We start from the raw sequence: 22758 nt of genomic DNA, 5'->3' as shown, positions 1-22758 counted from the left end.
TTCCTAGAGTTGAAGACTTATTTGTGGTCTGCTTGCCGGTGGGCTGCACTTTTTGATGCCAGGACATTTTCTCGTCCCAGTCTCTGTGACCTTTGACCTGACCTAGACATCCCTGATCTCTATATTAGAGATTGGCTCCTAACTTCCTGAGAAAGGTTTTCCTCATTAATCTGGGAAGGCCTTAACAACAGCACTACTAAGGGTCTGAAACCCCAAGAGGAAGTAAGTGTGACCAGGCCATCAGACCCAAGGCTTTCAGTCCAGGGCCCACGAGGTGAGCAGGACGGGAGGCTCACCTCTCTCCAGACCTGGGAGGCCGAGAAACATGGGTCAGACTGAGCACAGGGAAGCCTGCTCTCACTGGCATGATTCTGGCATGATTCATTCACTTTGTACTTCAGATGGGGCCAAAACTGAAGAGCAGACAGCCTTGGTTCCAGAGGATCTTGGTTTTAAGTCTAATCCACTTTGGAGCTTGAGATCTGGGGCTGATTGTGTGGCTTCTCTCACTAAACTTGGGGAAGGAGTTAATCCTTGCCTGACAGGACAGAGTGAGAGACCACACCATGTCTGAGCATGGGAAAGAGCTGTGACAGCTCTGTGGGACAGGAGGACATCTGTGAAGTGTTTTGGAGGTGGGGGTGCTGATATTTCTAAGGACCATGGGGACCTCACACCAAACACCCGCATGCCTTGTTCTCCAGCAGAGGCAGAGGAAGCAAGTAGCCATACGTGAGAAAAGCCCAGCTTTTTACTCTCGTAGAACAAGCTGACACAGCCTGTCTCCTGAGCTTCAGTTCGATGTCACAGACCTAAGATACTCACATGTGCCTTCAAAATAGAGCACCAGTGTATCACATCTATTAACCAAATAGGAACAAAGACACCTTGTTATTTTGTCCATAATGTCATGGTCCCCATAAATCTTAGCCCTACGGGTTGGCATATCCTGGGACTCAGTCCTTGACTCTGGTTTCTTCCCGTTCTTCATCACAGGGACTATTTCATAAAACCACAGGTCCCTAAGCACCATCTGTATTTCCCAACAACATTGTAACACCAGGCCCGATTCTGGGTCTCTCTATCCAGTTCTCGGGCTGTCTCACTGGGATTGCAAGCACATGCTCTGAATGAAACCCGATTTGTTTCCCAGTCTGCCCCAGTTTGGTCGTCTGTTCCACTGTCTTAACGAGTGCCAGGCTCTAACCAGGAGACATCCTTAACTGCTGTCTTCCCTCATCTTCACCCTCCCTAAGCAAACTGTTCGTCCCTCCTTCCCAAGCATAACCCAAGATGATTTCACACAATCCTTCACGAACGCCACGCACCTTCAAGGTCCCATCAACTTTTCCTCCTCCAAGCAGCTGCGCACCTTGTCTCCATTTTTAGTCGTGCTCCTTCGAGCCTGTGCCTCGCCGAGGAGCCAGAGTCAAAGTGCTCATGGCTCACGTCTCCTGTTACAAACCTCCGGTGCTGCCCACCGAACCCTGCATGAACTCCTTATGCAGGCCTGCCAGGCCCTCCCTGACCTAGCGCTGGAACGTCATTGGCATCCGTCGATGGGCACCAGGGCAGCACCTCTCTCTCCTAGCATCAAGTACAAAGAAGGCTCAGTCAACGGTTTGCTCCTGGACCGCAGAGCTTGCCAGCCTCTCTTCCCGCAAAGGTCCTTCCTCTGAATCCACATGAGTGCTTCTTTCTTGAAGCCCTTAGCCTTTCAAGGCAACTGTTGCTCCTCAGTTTTTCCTGAACCCGCCCCTACCCCATATAAGTAACCATCACCCCCACAGCACCCTGTCCTACTTTCTCCTGGGTGCTTATTCACTCTAAGGTGCTCCAGTACTCACTGACTTGTTTAGCATTCATGGTCCCCCACCCCCATGAGAAGGTGAGCTCCCTGAGAACAGAGCCAGGGCTCTCATCCTTACCATGAGATTCCAAGCACAAAAACATTGCACAGCCATAGCAGATGTTTCAAAGGCCTCTGACGGATGGAGTGTTAAAGCAACCACGCCTGACCTCCCTCTCCAGCATCTCCATCCTTCCCCCTTTGAGTCTATGCTGCTGCTTCTGCTTTTTTTTTTTTTTTTTTTTTAAATAATATGCTGGGGGTTGAACTCAGGCTCACACACTTGCTAGGCAAGCATACTACCTTTGAGTCATGTCTCCTGCCCATTTTTAATACATGGGGGGAAAAAGTCACGTCTAATCGTTCCTTGGAATTTCTTAAGCAGTCTTGGCATGAATGAACAAATTATTTAAAGGCCTTATGTACCCAAGGTGGGGACTTAGGGTGGCCGTGACCTTTTACCAAGAAATTTGAGCCCTGAATCACCTCCAAGGTTTATTTCAGCAGTCACAAGGTACAAGTTTATGTGTAGGAACAGTTATAAATAAAATTTTATTAACTCAATCATATTACAAACACTAAAAAAGTCCATAAAAAGGAACCCATAGAAAGTCTTTTTAAGAAAAAATATTTTATACGGAGTGATCATTCCTTAATTTGCTGGCCCTGAAGATGTGTGCCATTGGAAGTTGGATTTTCTTAAAGCAGGGTACACCAGTGACTTCGTCAGAAGGCAACCCCCTTTACATGCACACAGCAGTTCACCTGGCTCCAGCTAGCTGGTTCTAGTTAGCTGGAAATAACAGACAAGTCATTTCGTCTGACTGACGTGTCTGTAAAAATGGCTCCCTTCTCTGGGAAAAAGAAGCAGCAAAAAATCTTCCTCCATTCGTTCCTGAGCAGCGACATGTTGTACAGGATGGGGTTCAGGGCGGAGTTGGCAAACGTGAAGGTCATCACCCAGAAGAAGAAGGACGGCCAGATGACCAGGTCCTGCCTGAAGTTCTGGATCAAGAGGAGGAGGATGGTGATGATGATGGGACTCCACATGATGAAGAAGGAGACCATGAGCAGGAAGAGGGTACGGAAGAGTCGGTAGTCCTGCTGGGACACTCGGATCTGGTGGCTTTCCGAGTACGCCAAGCTCAGCGTGAGCCTCTTCCTTGATGCCTTTGTGATCTGCAGGAAAACACAAAGAATTGGAGCCACAGGTCATGGCGGGAGTCAGGGGTCTCCTGTTGGCTGGTTTTTCTTTTGTGGCACTGAGGAAGAAAGCCCGGGTGGATTGGGGTGGGGCTAGAGACGGTAGGTTGCAGTCTGACTGGGCACTCCTAACCTGGAATGTGAAGGACATTGTATCTATCGGCCTGATGTGCCTGCCAGTCTGTTACCGCTGTCCCGAGGAAAGAGAGCCAATGGGTTGTGTCTTGACCATGTTAGTGGTCCTTACCAACTTCAGTTGCTGGGGCTGGCCCAGGCCCTGTCTCTCCTAGCCACGTTGCCAGTTCTGTACGGGGTGTGGGGCCTATTTTCCTAAAACCTGCATCTCAAGAGAGAAAGTAATTTTAATGTCATTAGCATCATTCACAATTTGGGCAAGTTTAGCTCATCAAAATGGCCTAAAATGTTCTCCTCACAATGCTTTTAATTCCCTAATTGAAGGAGAGATGCTTAACTACCGCCTGATTGCACGAGTGCCTCTCACTCTGTAACAGAGACAAGGACAGCGGGTGCCCAGTGAACGGAACCCTCTGAACGTGCCTGACAACCAGAAACGCCAGGAAGCGAGCAATCAGGACGGCTGCGCTTTCCTGTTGGCGCCCCGCCGCGTGTGAGACATTTATTTCACTGGCTGTCACCTTTAATCTTCGCATAGCCCCTGCGCTGTCACACCGCTGTTGTTCTTGCAAATCGATTCGCAGGAAATGTAAGTTACCAGCTGAAACTTATTTTCCTGCTACTAAATAGTAACAGCCCCCTCCCTAGGGGGTCCATACTACTTAGGGCCCCGCCTACTCCGCCGTGCCGGTGGGGGTGGCTCAGCAGACAGTTCCAGCTCCGTGGGGCTCAGGCTCTTGCAGGTGCCTGAAGGTGGCTGTGATAAACAAAGCGGCTGACTCATGGCCAAGCGCATGGAGGTCCCCCGCCCCCGCCCCGCCAACAGATGCTGCTTTTCCTCCTCATGCCACAGTCCCCACAGTTTGTACAATCAGGAAGAAAATGAGGCACTGTCGTAAAATGTGAGTCCTTCCTTGCTCCCCAGCCCACATTAGACAGCCAGACTCATCAGCATCTAGCCAGGGGTTCAAATGTGTCTGTCTTTGGTGGAATGTCTCCGGTGCTTTTATGAAGTGCTCCATTACCTTCTGGGGGTTAACTCTGATCCTCAAAACAAATGGGGGGGTCCTAGGGTTCTCCCACCTTGGGAGCCCCACACAGGGAAACCCCTGCTCTTCTTCACTTTGGCATATTGCACATTGGGAAGGGGCAGCGCTCATAAGAAACTGCTCTGTGACCACTGGGAACTTGGTAGAACACAAAATGTCTGTGAAGAAAAGTTCCTGGAAGGAGCTACACCTGCCACTAACCCTTCTGCAGGGCCGATGAGCCAACTAGAATGTCGGCGACATCAGAGAGGCCGGACTGCTGCAGAGCCAAGCCCAGTTATAATTTATCTTTGGCCACTCTGAGCACCCCTGATAGCTATTCCACACCTGTCTCTGTGTCTGGCCTAAGAGCCTTGAGGTGCAGCCATTTGTAATGTGTTTACTCAACGGGCCAGTCGCTTCCACTAAGGGCTAAGGATGTCATCAGAAGGCATCTGGGGCCTACAGCAGAGGTTTCCTTGTTTGGCTGTAGCTCACCCACCTGATGTTCCCACCAAATGCTATCTGAAAACCGTCTTACCGTCTTGGTTTGTGACTTTCTTTTTTCTGTTACTATTTAAAAAAAAAAAAAAACACTTCACAAAACAATTACCATACAATTACCATAAGGGAATATGGAACCTGGGAACCTGAGGGGAACCCTGAATCTATGATCCTGGGCCATGGCCACTCATATTTGGCTCCAGAATAAATTATGTCTCGTCATCTTTGAACTGAGAGTTGCGTTTTTTCCCCATGTGCAATGGGACCCACTTTGAGACACTTGGATTCAGTGAGGGGGACCCAGGGTGGCACACTTCTCTGGAACTGTCGAGGTGACTCTTGCTCACTAGGGCGTAAGAGGTGCTAATCCCATGCAGCTGCTTGGTTCGGACTTTTTCTCTCTAGACCTTTTTAACAAAGTCCATCTTTAAAACAGACCTTTTGTGACTCACTAGAGCCAGGAGGGAACCCTATTTCCACCCAGCACCCCTCTGCCATGCCAGGACATACCAGCTGGAGGCTGGCAGGGAAGGGGATTCCCACTGGCAGAAGCTGGGGCCCTGAGGGTTTAGCCTCCTCCGTGGCGCTCACTGGCTAGTCAGCAGTGTGCTGGTTAGGATAATCAGAGAAGACCCACCTTCCCAGAGGTCTGCCTCCAAAGAAATATGACTTTGGAGGAAAGCAAGAACTGGAGAGAGTAGCGTCAAGAAACACGTGAAAAAGCCAGATGGCAAAGGACTGGAAATGCCTCCCAACCCCCATGCGACAACAAAGCATGTTCAAGAAAAGCTTGCCTGCCATGTACGTGTGCAATATACAACCAAAGGAGAGCTAAATGCTATGTAAATTACCCACGAAGGGCTATAGCACTAGAGGCCCACTTTGGGGGTGTTTAACACAGAAGCCTTTCTCACAGCTCATTACATAAGATTACCCCCATTCTCAGGGATAGCTTCCTCTTAATAATCTACCTATCCCTATGTCTATTATTATGTGTCCCTGGTGCAGTTATTTTTTTCTAGAACACAAGGAAACTTCAACAGGTGCGTTCAGAACTCAGAACCCAAATCTAAGCCTATCACTTGACCACGGTCCCCAGTGGTAGGTAGTGAGGACCAGGCTTCGTGTTCTATTGAAGCAGATTTTTGTCCCTCAGCTAAACTCTGCGATAAGCAGAGGGAATTCCATCTGCATGCCATAGAGTCACTGGTTCATTCAACAAATAGTTACCGAGAAACATTTACCTTCTATATGCTAAGCTCTCTTGAAGAGGCTGGACCCAGAGCAAGAAGTAAGAGCATCCTGCCCAGACTGCACTCCCACGCCCTATGTATGTGGCCAGTGGAAGGGAGAATAAGAAGCACAGGAACACAGTTATAACGGCAGAGACATCACAGCCCATCATCCTTATAGCTGCTGGGTAAACTTGTAAGTCTTCTCACAAGCTGCCAGCCTTCACAGTCTGATCCAAGGCACTTAGGAATCACTGAGAACCTATTCCCTTGAGAAAACTGTCAATAGGAAAAATATTACTGGGGCTGGAGAGATAGCTCAGAGGTTAAGAGCATTGCCTGCTCTTCCAAAGGTCCTGAGTTCAATTCCCAGCAACCACATGGTGGCTCACAACCATCTGTAATAGGATCTGGTGCCCTCTTCTGGCCTGCAGGCATACACACAGACAGAATATTGTATACATAATAAATAAATATTAAGAAAAAAAGAAAAATATTACTGAAAACGTATGGTATGTCTGAGTCACAAGGAAAGAGGAAGCAGAGAGGGAAGAGGGCAAAAATAGTCACTGCCCAGCACATGAAACAAGATCAGTAGGGGAAGAGGCAGCTGGATGCCTACTCTGAACCGTTGCTCAGGTCAGAACCAGCGAAGCTTAGAGCAGGGCTTCCTACTGGGGGCTCTGTGCAGGACCAGCAGGAGAGACGCTCTGTATGCGGAAGTGGGCTCTCTGATCGGATATAGCACCACCACCTGGTTAATTCATGTGTTGGAGATGTCCAAAGTGTATTAGCATAAAAAGGCTCTCGAGTCTCACAGCAGAGAATCCCATGCAGCTAATTCAGTGCTTCTTAAGTTTGTCTGCAGGACTCTCTCTGTACACCCGTCGTCCCATGGAGCTCCAGAGGGCAGCTTGAAAGATGCTGCTTTGCAGTTAAAGAATAGGATAATAGGAGAAGAACACCTTCCACGCCCAGAAATAGAGCCCGAGTTAGAGGCGGTGGAGACAGGAAGAGGAGGCAAGACTGGTGAGGTGGCGTGGAGCAATAGATCCTCAACCAGCGAATGTGGCTAATTCAATATTGATGTTCAGTGGAGTCGACAGCCGTGCTCCTGGCATAAAAGGCCAGGCAGGAGGACCAGTTTAGTGTGCCTGGGCTGTGCACCTTCTTGGGGAGGAGATGCCAACCATGAGGCCCTGTCCAGGCTCTGACACACTTTCCATCTTCCGAGGCACCAACCCACCTAGACATGAGACAGGAGGGAATTTGGGGTTCAGGCAGAAGGCAAATTGCCCAGTGATGTGAGAGTTCACTCTGTGTGCTGTGATTGCCATTAATGAATAAAGGAACTGCCTTGGCCTGTTGATAGGGCAGAACTTAGGTAGGCGGAGAAAACTGGACTGAATACTGGGAGAAGGAAGGTGGAGAGAGAGATGCCATGGAGCCGCCAGAGTCAGACCTGCTGAATCTTTGCTGGTAAGCCACTGCCATGTGACGATATACAGATGAATAGAAATGGGTTAAATTAATAGGAGAGTTAGCCAATAAGAAGCTAGAGCTAATGGGCCAAGCAGTGTTTTAATTAAAACAGTATCTGTGTGATTATTTCGGGTCTAAGATAGCCGGGTGGCCTGGATAACAAGTGGCCTCCTGCTACAGCCCAGATTAGGTAGGGGCTCTGGATCTGGTTTGTGTGTAAGGAAGCAAGGGGTCTAAATTTGGACTGTGACCTAGCACTCAGCTGGCTTTCCACAGCTGCAAACCACACAGGCTTTTGCTGCACATGGAAGCTGTGCAGGGGTCTGAGGTGTGGACGTGCAGGGCTGAGAGTTTCCACTCAAGTGTGGGGAGAGCTGGTGCACTGCTGTACAGAGGAGTGGAAGGAGGGCTCTCTCTCCCCTCCCTCATCTTGAAGGGGCTGTCTGATCTTCCCTGATGGAAAGGCCCAGTCTTGAGATTGAGATTGCGGTGGCGGTGTTTCACCATAGCCTTCTTGACTTCTCCGGGTCTCATGAGTGGAAGCCCACAAAGGGAGCTTAGACGCTGCTGTCCCTCCCAGAGGGAAGGGTTAGGAGAACAGCCCAGCCTAGCATCCGCCGTATTATTCAGGGCCTACTGTGCCCAGGAGGGCAGTTCTCACAGCCTTGCCTTATGCAACTTCACCCTAGAAATTAAGGCAGCCAATTTGCAATGATTGAAATGGGGCCTAGAGAATGCAAGTAGCAGGCCCAAGCAATATAGCAAAGTAAACCAGCAGTAAAGACATAAAACTCAGTAATTATTTTTTGGGGGTGGTGGTGGTGGTGTTTAGACCAGGTTTCTCTGTAGTTTTGGAGCCTGTCCTAGACTAGCTCTTGTAGACCAGGCTGGCCTCGAACTCACAGAGATCCGCCTGCCTCTGCCTCCAGAGTGCTGGGATTAAAGGCATGCGCCACCACTGCCTGGCATAAAGCTCAGTAATTTTAAAAGAACCTTCCAAGCCTCATATCTGTTCCCATGGTTCTTTGCTCTCCACCAGGCTCCTCACTGGTCCTTCATGTTTGTGCAATAACTAACAGCTTGCTTTAGCTTGGTGCTGACACAGAAACCCTCTCCCTTGTGCTGAGGTGTTTCTTGCTTTAGATCACAGCATCGTCGTCTGGCTGCCTCTTTGTCAAAGATCCTTCTAGGCAGATTTTAACTTGCACACTCTTGAACCACATCTGCTCCCTGCCAACATTCTGCATGTAGCACTCTTAACAAACCTCTGAGGAGTAGAAGTGTTGGATGGGACTCTGGGGCCAGTCTGCCTGGGTTTAAATACTGAAGCTGACACCTATAAGCCCGGTGACTTGGGGTAAACTGTACAACATCTCTGGGTCATGTCATCTGAGGATCTTGAAGATTTGTTAGTGTTTGCTGCGTGAGAAACACTACTCACATACTTGTTTTTTTAAAAAAAAAAAAAAGCAATTAAAATGCAGCCTAGCACTTGGGAGGCAAAGGCAGAAGGATTAATGCAAGTTCCAGGCCAACCAAATCCATATAGGGAGTTACAGACTTTCCGGAACTATAGACTGAGACCCTGCTTCAACAAAACCAAAACAGTACAAACATTTAAAAATGTATTCTATTTTTCTCTGTCCTTTTCTTTCTCTTCTTTCATTGTGATTTTGTGATACTGATTAATTCTTTTTTAACATTAAATCTGCCAAGCCATCCATTACAAGCAATTTCCAGGGCTCCATACTCTGGAATTTGCCTCACATATTAGAATAAGCCCAAGCTTGGAACTCTTCAGAGATCAAGAGCACTATCTCCCACAGAACCTGGAGCCGGCAGCCTTAGGTGAGGTTAGCCTGGGGTGGGTTATGTTTGTGAGAAGGCTTACACAACCATAAAGGGGTTGTAAAAGTGGCCAAAAGGTGATCAAGGCCTTTTCAACACACCTGTTGATCACAACCCACACAAAAGATGCTATAAACTTCAACTGCTGCCCACCTCCAAGAGGGCTCAAGAGCTTGGAGGCACACCTTACAAGTGAACTTAACTGTGCATGCTTGTGTTTGTTGGGTGGTACCTTCCATGCACAGAGCATGCCTTATGAGCCAGGAAGCAGAGTCCGGCCCATCTTGTATATGTCAGTGTACACACATTTACTTTTCTAGGAGACTTCATTTATTCCTGTGCCATACACACTTGAAGTGGGCATTCCTGAGGATTAGGTCACTGGGACAGGAAGGGCTTTTGGCCAAGTTCTGTCCTCCATCCAGGAGCCGCTTTATGAGTGTGTTCAGTTTGTGAGCAGAATACATAAGCTGGGTGTGATTTTATATTAGTATATGATACTTCCACAATTCCATAAAAACACCTTACAGAGTAGATATTGTAGATTACCGCTGTGTTTGTGAAAAAACAGTGGACACAACTCCAAAGTCCACAAAATGAATATATCATACCTATATGATGAAGGCTGTGTAACTCTTAACCAACAAGATAAGATACAGGAACTGATAGAGAAAGATCTGATACGGTGTTGGGTAAAAGGAAAAAGACATTATCAAGCCGCAGCACCTGCTCTCTGATCAGAACAGTAAACAGTGCCAACAGCCACCTGACCATTTGAACCTACACACAAGCGTCCATGGTGCTGAATGATGGCAGAGACCACTGTTGGGTCATTAAGACTGGGAAGAGAATAGATTTTCAACTTTTGCATTACACAGCTCTGTGCCTGTTTTCAACTTCATGTTTTTATAATCTGGAGATATTTTAATGATGAAAAGGTTCAGAACATAGCTGATTTAGAAAACAAAAGCCAAAATAAATATACAAACTCTCGTCCCTCACTGTTACGGGGGTAGCAAAAAGTCTGCCCAGCGAATCAGGATGGGACTGTTAGAACCTCCAAGGTATGCTCCAACCTGGAAGTTCTAAGATTCTACCAGAAAGGCCCAGATGGAGTGAAGATCAGAACAGCACTGAAGCAAACATACCTGTAAAATTTTGGAGTAACTGATCACAATAACCAGCCCTGGCACCAGGAAGTTGAAAGTCACAAAAAACACATCCCACAAGATTTCTCCTACGCGGTTGGGCCAATCCAACGTGCAAATCGGAATTTCCTGTTCACAAAAGGGAAAACAATATCACTTCAGTGCTGGCTTCTTCCTTAGCCTCTAACCCAGTTCTCGTTCCAGGCTGTGGGACACTATGTCACGGAGTGCAACACAGCTGCTGTGCTAGTGAATTCCAGAACCTTCTCCTCCTCTGCCCACGACATTTCCTCTTACAACCACCTGTCCCAGGTGCAGCCGGCTACCATAATTACAACTCTCACTCTCCAGGAAGGCCTGAACCTCAGGGTCATAGGCAGGGAAGAGCTGGAGGCATTTCCCAGGACTGGTCTTTCCACTTCTCTGGGCTAACAAGCAAAGAATATTTGAGCCTTCTCTTACAAGCTTGGTTATTTTGTTTGGTTGGCTTTGGTTTTTCGAGACAGGGTTTCTCTGTGTAGCTTTGGCGCCTGTCCTGGAACTAGCTCTTGTAGACTAGGCTGGCCTCAAAGTCACAGAGATTCGCCTGCCTCTGCCTCCCAAGTGCTGGAGTTAAAGGCTTGTGCCACCACCACCCAGCTACAAACTTGGTTCTTTAAATAGGAGAAACTTGATCGCAGAAAGGTCTCAGACTAGAAGTGACACAAGCATCTGGAGACAGGATTGAGGGTCCAGGGCAGCGACACATTGCTGAAACAGCAGGAGCTGGGATAAGGCATTGTTTACCTGGAGGGTGTTCAATTGCCTGTGTGTTAAGGTCAGGTACACACATGTAATCCAGCTCCTCTGACCATGGCAAGGAAATTGTAAGAACCAAGCAGTTTGAGACAAGCCCAGGTAAAACAGTGAGACCCTGCCTCAGGTAATACATATACATACATGCACACATACACACACACACACACACACACACACACACAATGGGGCTGTAGAGATGACTCAGTGGTTAAAAGAGCTGGCTGCTCTTGCACAAGACCAAGGTTTAGTTCCTAGCACCCACATGGCAGCTCACAATTATCATTAACTCCATTCCTGCCACATTCAATGTCCTCTTCTGGTCTCCACAAACACCAGGCATGCGTGTAGACACACAGACATACATGTAGGCAAAGCACTCACATGCACATAAAATAAAAATAAATCTTTAAAAAGCAGAAACTTGAAGTTCCAAAACAATAACAACAAACATCACACACACACACACACACAAACTGTCAGTCTCCCTCAAAGATAGGCTATCTCTCTTTAAGACACTGTGTGGTACCCAGACTTTGGAGCTCTCTTCCTCCCTGGAAATAGGACAGAGCATCAGGGCAAACAGCTAGAATGCTTGAAAGGCGTGGGGGTTTATGGTTGCACTGTGCTGAACTCAAAAGTGTGATACTAACTACAAAGCCGAAGTGTGAGGGGCCTACTGGAAGTTGGAGATCTATAACTGCAACCATTGCTTCCATTGAGTAAGCATGCCCGTAGGAATGGAGTATAGATGTGAACGCATCTTCCCACACCTGAACTCCTTGTGCCTACTTGATCATAAGAACAAAGGTGAGTAGAACACAATTTACCCCCAACCCTCCCAAATGTCAGAACATGTATTTAAGAGCACGTACAACGTAAAAGGTCATATCAATGATTTTCAATATAGTAGTATATGTATCTGAGCCACAGACATTCATTCATTTAACTATTGAATACTAAATACACTAGGGAAAAACAAAATTCTTAACATTTGCCAATATGAATCATAATTGAGTAAACTCAAAGTGTTGTCAAATAGTTTTATATCCAGTATTAGCAAGACACAGAAGCATTTCATATTCATTGAACATTTACTGTGCACCAAGAACTACTTCCTATATGTAGGGATGTGGTTATGTTTGCAATACCGTTATTGAAACTCGCATTATTAATTTTCCTGTTTCGTAGAAGAGGAAACTAAAGCTAGAAACATCCTTCAAAAGTAACAGTCTAAAACACTAATGGTTAATTGTTTACACTGGCAACAAATTGTTCCAAAAAGTATGTAGTTAGACATCAAGAGAACTACCAATAGCTGGGCAATGGTGGTGCACATTAATCCCAGCACTTGGGAAGCAGAGGTAGGCAGATCTCAGTGAGTTCAGGCACTACAAAGCTAGTTCCAGAAGAGCAAGGACCGTCCCACAGAGAAACCCTGTCTTGAAAAATTAATTAAATAAATAAATAAATAAATAAATAAATACCAATAAAACTTAGGGCAGGAAGAAAGAAAGAAAGAAAGAAAGAAAGAAAGAAAGAAAGAAAGAAAGAAAGAAAGAGGGAGGGAGGGAGGGAGGGAGGGAGGGAGGAAGGAAGGAAGGAAGGAAGGAAGGAAGGAAGGAAGGAAGGAAGGAAGGAAGGAAGACAGACAGAAAGAAAGAAAAGGTAGGATACCCATACCAGATGTGGCACCATGTACCTGTCATCTCAACCTTCACAAGGCTGAGGCATGACAATTGCTGTCCTTGACTACATAGTGAGATCCTGTCTCAAAACAACAAAATAAAATGTTCTAATTATAGCCATGATGTTTGGGTGGAAGCATCACACCAGCCCCTGGCATCCATATATCCACAACTCTGAGTCTAGAAGGTTCAGGTAGAGGCTCCATCCCAAGTCCCCTCCCACCAGAGTTCCCTCAGTCTAGACTCCACCCCTGAGAAAGCCCACCAAACGATGACCCCTCCCCAGAGATGCTCAAGACCGTGCCCACAGGGTATTTAAACTGCTCCTCAAAGAACAAGCTCCTGATTTCCTCAACTTTCCCTGGGACCACCCAGGAATGCCGTGCTCAGAATAAGCCTGGACTTATTAATTTGGTTTGATTGGCATCAGTGGCAAGGGGTTCCCATTTACCAGAATTTAAACCTAACAATGGGAGAGGAGGAAGTTGCTTCCCTTTCCAGCTTTGTTAAATAGTTGTAAATGGGGGGGGGGGGACATTTTAAATTCGCTCCTCTACTCCTGCCATCCCCAGCTAATGAGAGAGAACTTGTTAAATTGCTCCTTATTTTGGTGAATGAATAGAGACTTGTGTCTCTCTGAGATCTTGAGTACTGGCAGTTGTGTTACTGCTGTTACTGGAACAATCCATGCAGCCTCCAGTTCGAACTCAGATCTCTGCCCGCTAACCCTCTTTAGCACACTGGCTACCACAGATATAGACAAGTGTGCTGAAGCCCCAGTCAGGAAAAAAGGGTTCCAACCCTAAATGGATTGTGGTCTCTAATCCCTATATTTGTGAAAGAAAACGGTATCAAAGGGTAGGAAATTATGGCCTCAGAATGATTTCTTAAAGTTCCTAAAATCTTGTTCCAAAAGCCTCCTTCTGTGCATGGGCAATCACTCCTGGCTTTATGAGATCTTATAAGAAAATGCTGATGATAAAGGAAGGGATTTTCTCTACACAATGGGCCAAAAACAAGTCCCGAAGCTACACACCTGCCTGGTAGTTACCAGAACCATGTGGAACTGCATGTGTCTATCCTAATATAAAAAACAAACGATCAGATAAATCAAGCCAGGAGATTATGAAGAAAGGGATCCTGCTTATAAAGATCCTACCAGAACCACAACTATGATGAGTTGTCTACTTGATCTTGGAGATTAGGAAAGAATCACATCTCAGGGTGTACCTGGGAGAGGGGGTCCAGACAGGATTAACTAGGGGAGAAAGGCACCTCCCACAGCCTGAAGGCAGGTTGGAATAGGAGGGAAAGAGCGCTCTTAGTAGAGGCTCTTGGGAGAGCGCTGCATCCTCTCTACTTTCTGGCCCTTGTGATGCAAGCAGCTGTATCCCACCACCCCCTCCCCACCATGGCTGACTGCAACCTTAAGACACTCTGACCCAAACAAAACCCTTCCTTCCCTAAATTGTGACTTTTGGTCACAATGATACAAAATAGCTAATACAACTCTACACAAAGGCCACTCCAACCTTACACACTCACGAATAATTCAGGAAGGATATCAGCCTAGTAACTGTCTCTATCCAGGCCCAAATTGACAGCATCCCTGTTGTGAACCTTCCCAGGCAAAGCTCATTGTTTCAAAGATTTACATACCCCTCATTTCACCTTCTATAGCTCCCCCCTGACTCAATTACAAGATTTTCATTGGTTCTGTTGGTTTGTCTCATCTCCCTCCCTCCTCACTTCCCTCTCTCTCTTTATCTCTTCCTCCTTCCCCCCCTCATTAATTCAGGATCTTATGTAACCCTTACTGGCCTGTGATAATACAGTCTTTGCTATACAGTAAGAATTTTCTATACAGTAAAAATGATCTTGGATTTCTCCTGCCTTTTCTCCCAGGGGCTAGGATTACAGACCTGCACCTCCACACCTGGTTTATACAGGAAGTGCTAGGACTTGAACCGGGTGCTTCATGCCTGCCAGGCAAGCACTCTACCAACTAAGCCACATCGCCAGCCCCAGAATTTACCAATACTTTCGGTTAGCATACAAGGGAATGGATTTCACTCTGACATTTCCATCCATATTATTACTAGATTTTGTTTTTATTATCTCGCCAGAGCCCTCCCCACCCCACCCCCTGCTCCTCCTTTGGCTAATCCTCTTCTTCCCCTGCAAATATGGCATGTATTTCCTCCCCTCTGCTTTTAGGAATAAATTCCATTGCCCTCTCTGTTGCTCCTCTTCCCTCTTCCTTTACTTACATTTTACAGGGTTGCTATGCTCCTTTTTTTTTTTAAATTATTTATTTATTATGTGTACAGCATTCCTTCCATGTGTGCATGCATGCCAGAAGGGGGCGCCAGATCTCATTATAGATGGCTGTGAGCCACCATGTGGTTGCTGGGAATTGAACTCAGGACTTCTGGAAGAGCAGTCAGTGCTCTTAACCACTGAGCCATCTCTCCAGCCCATGCTCCTTTTTTTTTTTAATGAGAGAAAAAGAGAGTTTGCTTCAGGAAAAATTGGTTATCAGATACCAGCTTGCCATCAGAGTTGAGTAAACATGGCCAGCAGAGACAATCCGCTTACCCCAAGGAAGTTCCCAAATTCTTCTCATGAAGGTACCCTTTTGACTTCTGATTTACAGCTCTCGCTCCAGACAGGATGTATGACAAGGCAGTAAAGGAGGAACTGTTGTTCACAATACCTTCTGAGCTAAGAATCTGTGGGACTGGCCTAAGTGACAGATTTATATACTCGTTAGAAGGCATTATATAGCATCGGTGATTAAGTACAACGTGTATGCTTATTTCAAACAGCAGCTGGGCCAGTGAGGCGGCTCAGTGGGGAAAGGCATTCGCTGCCAAGCCTGAGTTCTTGAGTTTGATCCCTTGGACCCCCATGGTGGAAGGAGAGAACTAACTCCTGTCTTGCCTCCACATGCATGTGCTGTGGCTTATGCATGCACACATATGCACATACACAAACAGTAAATACATGTTTTAAGTGTAAAGCTTAATTATTAAAACCACAACAAAAAGGTGTCATGCCACCATCAGAGAGCTGAGCTGGTGTCCTAACTTTATGTCTCTAGGAAACTCCATCTAACACGTCACGTCGATTCTGGTCTTCTCTGCAGGCGGTGACTTGCAGAGGAGCTGGGCAGAGCTTGGAAGGTGGACACACGGTGTTATCATAGCCTCTGATTTTTTTTTGCTTCTGAAATATATTCTGGTTTTGTAAAAGAACTTTGGAAACCCAAACTGCTCGGCCTGCCTGGTTCACTGGAACCGGCAGCATCAGCAACAGTGTTTTATCTGTTCATTCATCACCAGACCCTTAGGACGTTCAGGTGCTTACAGAAGCCGAAAGGAGCTGTTCCAGCTGTGCTGGGAAGGGAACTGGGGTGGGGGTGGGGTGTGCTCAGGTGTTGGGACCAGGCAGGATGAAGATGGAGGCTAAGCATAGCAAAGAGTTAAATGTAGCCGTCACCTCCCCGTGTTCTGCCTCTTCCGATCTCCACCTCTCCCTGGAGAGCTCCTCCATTTCCATAGCTTTTTATTTGTTTGTTTTTCGTTCTAGGGATTAAACACACGCACTCAGCAAACACTCCACCACTGAGCTACATCCACCACCGTCTACAGTTTCTTTTGGCAGATGACCCAGTTTTCTGCTCAGTGTTCTCCCTAACAGCAGTCTCACGCAGCAAAGGACACGCTGCCGGAGGTTTCACAGCTATGTACAGTTTTGACCCCCGTCCCGTCCCGTATGTCTCTACCTCCTGCATTAATTACCACACTGGGACATGAAGCAGCCCTTCTCTGGGTTTCTAGAACCTTCGTGCCTCCTGCTTCCCTCCAGCTACAAGGGAAATCTGAGGTCCTGGAAGGCCTCCCAGTGTGTTCCCTCATTCTCAATGGCCTCCCTCTCCCAGATGTCCATCTCATTTCCACCAGGCCGCCCCAGGCATCCTAAAGGGTGTCCCTGGCTCTCCTGCTCTCCCTGTCCAGGCATGCACCCCGTCCTGTGCTCACTGCTACCCAGAAGAACCCTCTTCACATCCTTCTGAACCTGTGCAGCCGTCATGTCATCTCCCTTCCTGTCGGGCCCCCACCAAGGAACACTGCAACGGTGAGAACCAAGCCCATCTAGGTGCCTGTTATAATGCAAGGTCAGGGAGGGAGAGAGTGGCAGGCCACAGGGCTCGGGTTCATGAGTTCAGAGGCTATGGCACCCAAAGGAGTCAGAGCCAGGCTATGTTCCGGAACTATTTTTGCCTGACTTTGGTTATTTCTTCTTTCAGAAAATAATAATGGGAACCCTACTTGTGGGGTTACTAGGCCACAGACCACACCAGACTACAGACTTGGGTAGTATCTGGGCCCATGTGCACACTTAGTGAAAACACCTCCTGATGTGTGTTTATGTGACTTGTGGTGGGTGGTCAGAGGAGGGTGCCCAGCAAATGCTTGTGGAATGAATGGATGTAAATTCTAGCCAAAGTGGACAGTCTTTCCCACCCATGCTTGTGGGTCACCACCGGGCCAGGGCCAGGCCTAGGCCACAGCACAAATAGGCAGGCATCCTGTTGGAGTAGAGGGGGCTGACCTGACTGAGAAGTTAGTGTTGCTAAGAAGTGTCCACCCTCTTGAAACGGCAGCTGGTTACAGCAATTAGAAGAATTAGGCTGTTTGAAGGATGTTTAAATACTTATGCCCCCAAGATAAGGAAACTAATAATAGCTAGTAATTTCTTGAGCACTTAACTGTGGTTGCACCAGGTGTTGGTCCATTTCTCAAACACCTGTTCCCATGGCAATCTCATGTAGTTGATACATGAGACAAGGAGAGCACTGTGGGTAGAGGTGGGAAGGCTTGCTTTCTGTGGAGCAGGAACTGCTCCAGAATATGAGGCTCCAGGGCTCACACTCAGATACTAAATAGGTTAGAATCACCAGCATGGCCATCAGCTCCCCTGGACGGCAAGGTACCCCAGCCTACATGGATGAAGGCTTTGAAGGGTCTCATAATAGCAGAGGCTCTGGGGAGTGGGGGGAGGCTGTCTGTGCTCTCTGCTATTGGGAAGGAAAGAATTCTTCATCCAAAAACCTCCATTTGTAGCATCCCACTGGGCAAGGCAAATGAGCCACCAGCAGGAAGCCATCAATCCAAGGACTGGAAAAACAGACATCTGTTATTTGTATTTATTTGCTTATTTATTCCTGCATTTATTTAGAGACTGGGCCCCACTCTCTACCCTGGACAGTCTCGAACTTACGGCAATCCTCCTGCCTCAGCCCCTTGAGTGCTGCGATTACAAAGATGAGTTGTCACCCCTGGCTCTGCTAATTAATGTTAAACGTGAAGCCTGCCTCCAACTGGAGCAGATCCTTCTCTGCCATCTTCATTCTTAAGTGGCTACTCCTCCTCACTCTCCTTATGCCCACCCTGCCCCCTCCCATGCTTGTGGATTGCGTTGGGTGGGCTACTCAGTCTAGGGGTTAGTATGTGCCATTTCCTGACACATGCTTACTTCTTCAACCGCCGAGTTTATAAAATTGAACGTTTCCCACAATGTCAGGCCACAGTCATTGAGGAACTGGGACGTTTCTCCATGTTAGGATCCCTTGGGATGAATACAGAAAATATGGAATGCAGAGGCCCCCTTATTCTTAAGGGAGACATGTTCTAGAACCCCCTAGAAGATAATGGAAGCCAGAACTACACTGATCCCTATGTGCACTGATTTTTCTATACATACATCCTTAGGCTAAATTTTAAGACATGAATACGGCACAGTAAGAGATTAACCAGAAATTAACAATTTATAACCACAGACTGAAATAAAATTTATTTAAAATTTAGGATTATTTTTCTGGAATTTCCACTCAATATTTTCTGACCTCACTTGTCCATGGGTAACTGAAGCCAGGAAAGCTAAAACTGTGGGAAGTAAAGCCTCAGAGAAAAGGAGACAGTTGTATTCTCTAAGAGAGGGGGTAGTTAACTGGCCATGATGGCCCAGGACTTGAATCCCAGCACTCATAGGCAGAGGCAGGAGGATCTCTGTGTGTTCAAGGCCAAAATGGTCTATGTGGAGAGTTCCAGGGTAGCTAGAGATACACAACACAGACACTGTCTCAAAAAGTCGAGAAAGGAAGGGGGAAGGGGGGGGGGGGGGGGGGGGGGGGGGGGGGGGAGGGAGGGAGGGAGAGAGAGAGAGAGAGAGAGAGAGAGAGAGAGAGAGAGAGAGAGAAGCTCAGAGAGGAACACAGAGAGAGCTGAGGAGAGGGACAGAGACAGGAAGAGGAGAAGACAAGAATGGCAGGGAGGCAGAACAAGGCCCCATTTTTATTACAAGTTTCCCCATCCCAACCCTACTATTTTCAATGACTAAGGCTCCTATCACCTCCTATCAACTAAGGCTGAACCCCTAAAACAGCGTCAGCCCATTCTGTCTTAGTGGCCTTGACCAAATGCCACCCTCACGACCCTTGAAATCCAGAAGGTGTTTTTCAGTAAAACAAGAGGTTTCCAGGCATGGTCTCCACAGATGCCCCCGGAATAAAATCCTGGAGGTGCTCTAGGGGGCTCCAGTCCTACACATCCCCACCCAGGGGGATGAATACACAGAGAACAACACAAAGTCCTTGTTGCTCAAGCCCCAGGGACCGCAGTAGTACTGCTTCAGTCTGGGGTCTGGCTGGGAGGCGATATGGCCTTCCTCTCGTCCTCCTCTTCCTCCTTCTTCGTGTTATTTGCCAGCTAAATAGGATTTTACCCAGATGGATTTGAAAAAGGACAGTACATCTGGGAATTCAAGATATCCTATTTGGTCTTAATTCTTGGAACTGGAGTCTTTCTGTGTCAAGAACAAGAAATCCCTTAAGTTCTATGAGAAAATCAGCAGTACTGCTGTAAGCCAGTGGAAGAACAGCTTAGACAGATAAGCCACGGCAGAACCTGGCTCTTCCTGGGGTGCCCACCGTTCTGAGCCTGTGGCACGGCATTGCCATCTGTGTCAGGCCATGTTCATAGTTTAGTACCACATACAGACGGCTGGATACAGGCTGGACATGCCTGGGACCTAGCCGATCACTTTGGTGTGGAGTTAGGCCTGAACATTCACTTATTCCAGAAGCACCTATATGGCCTGCCCTGATGCTCAGGCATAGCTGGGCTAAGGACTAGCCGGGAGTAAAATAGAGACCTTGATCTCTTCCTGGCCAGCAGCACCCATCAATTCAGCTAACCCCGGATCTCCTGTACCCAGGGAGATGGGGCCACAGGCTTACATGTTCTTTGATTAAGTGCCACAGGCCTGCTGGGTCCCTGCTCATTTGCCATTCGAAGTCATTATCAAACAAACATTCGCCTCTGCAGTACTCTACACAAGAAACAAACTTCTAAGAACAGGCTTTAGGGTTTGATTTTTTTTTTTTTTAAGATGCCATTTACCCAGGATGTAGCCTTCATCCATCCTCCCCTCGACAAAAATAAGCTCTCCTCTGTGTTGGGGGAGGGGGGCTCAGGGGGTCATATGATTAGTCCAGGGGACATCCCACCACTGTGGGGTTTCTCTTTGGGAAGGTACTTCTAAGTACCGGCCTGGCTCTAAGAGAGATGCTGGGTGTCCCAGCTTCTGTGAAATGAGTGTGATGTTAACAGTAGCGTGGCATCTGGACAGAACGTAGCAACTCGACCTTGCACCCTGCTGTCACCTCTAGATGTAGGCTCTCGTTGCTTAATTTGCCCTATAATTGTCAGTTCATTTTGCAGAAATCCGGGAGAATCCCTTTAACAGCATTTGGGAGGATTTACTTACCCACTTGGCACTGTGGGGGAACTGACGAAATTAAACTTCAGAGCACTGGGCAGTAGGTCTGCCAAAAAGGATTCCACAAAGGGCCTATTACTGTAACTAATCACCATCTTCCTTGCTTCAGTCCGATCCCCCTAACCCCACCTTAGCTGGCCCCAAAACCTGTTGCTTTGCACGCAGCCTGGGCTCACCTGGTCCCCTCCGGGAAGGCGCTGCAGGACCACTCGGAACAAGATGCAGAGGGGCAGCGCGGTGAGCGCTGAGTAACCCCAGATGAAAGTCAGCAGCGCTGCCTGCGCCGGCCGCCCAGGGCCCCTCAAGCCGCGCTGCAGGCGCACGATGCACACCATGCGCTCCAGGCTGACCGCCGCCAGCGTGAGGATCGTGACGCTGCCGCTCATGGTCACCACGTAGAAGAGCAGGTGGCAGACGATGGGGCCCAGCAGCCAGGCCTCGGTCCAGCGTACGATGAGCACCAGAGGGATGGCGCTGGTGAAGAGCAAGTCCGCGCAGAAGAGGTTGAGCACCAGGCTGACTGTCGTCCCTCGGCGCCGTCGGCGCGCCACGAGCACCAGAGCACACGCATTGCCCAGCAGTGACACCACAAAGATGAGCCCCAGCACAGTGGTCTCCACGGCACTCAATACTAACCGGTGCTCGCTCTTGACATCCGAGAAGAAAGGGAAATGGGTGCGATTGACTTGGTCCAGGGTGAGCGAGGGGCCAGTGCCCGTCGTCGTCTGCGCACACTCAGGGGACATGCCGGGCGCCCGGGCGCCCGCCGCAGTCTGCGAGAGCGCTCATCTGCGAGGTAACTGAGTGCCAAGGCGGGGGGGGAGGGCGGGGGGGGCGGGAGTCAGTTGCGACACCTCCCCTCTGGCCCCCTCCCGCCTGAGCAGCTGCCCAGGCACTGGGCGTAGGAGCGGCGTCCAGGGCGCACCGGAACGAGGAAGTGCTTGGCAACACTAACCTGACACCGTGGGCGGGGATGTGGCCACCAAGGCAGAGGACTCAGACCCTTGGGCAGTCTGAGAGCTCTTAAACCAGAAAACTAAAACAATCCCTGCCTCCATCCCCCTGTACAGCCTTCTTCACCTTTCACGGACACTGACTATTGGAAGCCCTTTATCCATCCACCTATTTAGCTAACCTTGATTGAAGCGTGTCAGAGTTGAACTTTGGAAATGGTATGGACCTGTGTGGTTCCAAACGCATTAAAGCAACTTGTAATGGGCTGAAGTTTATTTGACTTTAGAGCGAGTTCATCTCTCTGTACACCAGTTTGTTTGCTTTTATTTGTAAAATGGGAATTCCTTTGCCTAAGAATTTGGTTCCTTAGTAGAGCCTATACCTAGCACTTATGAAGTCCTCCTTTTGATTCCCAGCACGGAAATGCGGGGAAGGGCAAGAGGGAGGGGGCGGGGAGGGAAAGAGGTCCGCGCATAGTCAAGCTGTAAATGTGCCTCAGGCACCCAGTATGAGAAAGCCAGGGCAGTCTGATTCTGTTAGAGAAAACTGAGCCTCAGCAAGAATGACTTGTCCAAAATGATCTTTGGTTACTCATATACGATCCTGGCCCCTCAACTTCCTCCTTGCCACCACAACACCTACCAGTGCTTTCTAGCTTCCTTCTCTAGAAAATGAGGTGGTTGGAGAATGAAGAGTGTGTTTGGGGCTTGAGGTCTAGACACCTCCTCCTCTAAGTACTCCAGTCACCTATGACCTCATGCCCTCTCCCTTCCTCACACGCCCAGGCCTCTCCCTCTGCCCATTCTGCCTGGCGGTTGTCTCCATGTGTTTCTGAAGAACGGCTTGTGCCAGCTTGATATGATGTCTGGAAACGCATGCATTTGTGCCTCTGCTCATAGCCCATGTGTGAGGACACTGTGACTTCTAACGCGGGGTGAAGACCCCATGTCGGCAGGAGAGGCTCAGCTCGGGCTTTGACTAGCTTCAAGCTGGAAAGCAGAGCCAGTTGGGTTTTGGACATGGTTGAAAAAGGCAAAAAGATTGAAA

At 48.1% G+C, this 22758-nt stretch overlaps 1 protein-coding gene across 2 annotated transcripts; it reads right to left on the bottom strand.

The window, feature by feature from the left end:
* Positions 1-2123: 2123 nt before the first annotated feature.
* Positions 2124-21556, bottom strand: Ffar4 (free fatty acid receptor 4). 2 transcript variants are annotated; one of them, XM_050157709.1, is made up of 3 exons: positions 20934-21556; positions 10430-10558; positions 2124-3028 (listed from the first exon to the last, which is right to left on the bottom strand). In XM_050157709.1, exons 1-3 carry the CDS (start codon positions 21501-21503, stop codon positions 2639-2641), a joined length of 1089 nt encoding a protein of 362 aa, XP_050013666.1. In that variant the 5' UTR covers positions 21504-21556; the 3' UTR covers positions 2124-2638. The 2 variants fall into 2 exon arrangements, with proteins under 2 accessions (XP_050013666.1, XP_050013675.1); XM_050157718.1 differs by lacking the exon at positions 10430-10558.
* Between the last annotated feature and the right edge of the window lie 1202 nt (positions 21557-22758).

Source organism: Alexandromys fortis, unplaced genomic scaffold (assembly GCF_014885135.2).
Source record: "Alexandromys fortis isolate MF-2015 unplaced genomic scaffold, M_Fortis_MF-2015_v1.1 scaffold_10, whole genome shotgun sequence".
In the NCBI taxonomy this organism is placed as follows: Eukaryota; Metazoa; Chordata; class Mammalia; order Rodentia; family Cricetidae; genus Alexandromys; species Alexandromys fortis.
The sequence above is the reverse complement of the archived record's forward strand: the minus strand, read 5'-3'. Positions and strand labels throughout refer to the sequence as shown.

What these genes read in the sequence shown, in the direction of transcription:
- Ffar4 (XM_050157709.1), bottom strand. Translation starts at nt 21,503, where the DNA reads ATGTCCCCTGAGTGTGCGCAGACGACGACGGGCACTGGCCCCTCGCTC. An exon ending in GCCTTCCCGGAGGGGACCAG is followed by an intron (nt 10,559 to 20,933) that starts GTGAGCCCAGGC and finishes TTTTGTGAACAG; the next exon opens with GAAATTCCGATTTGCACGTT. An exon ending in GTTACTCCAAAATTTTACAG is followed by an intron (nt 3,029 to 10,429) that starts GTATGTTTGCTT and finishes GTTTTCCTGCAG; the next exon opens with ATCACAAAGGCATCAAGGAA.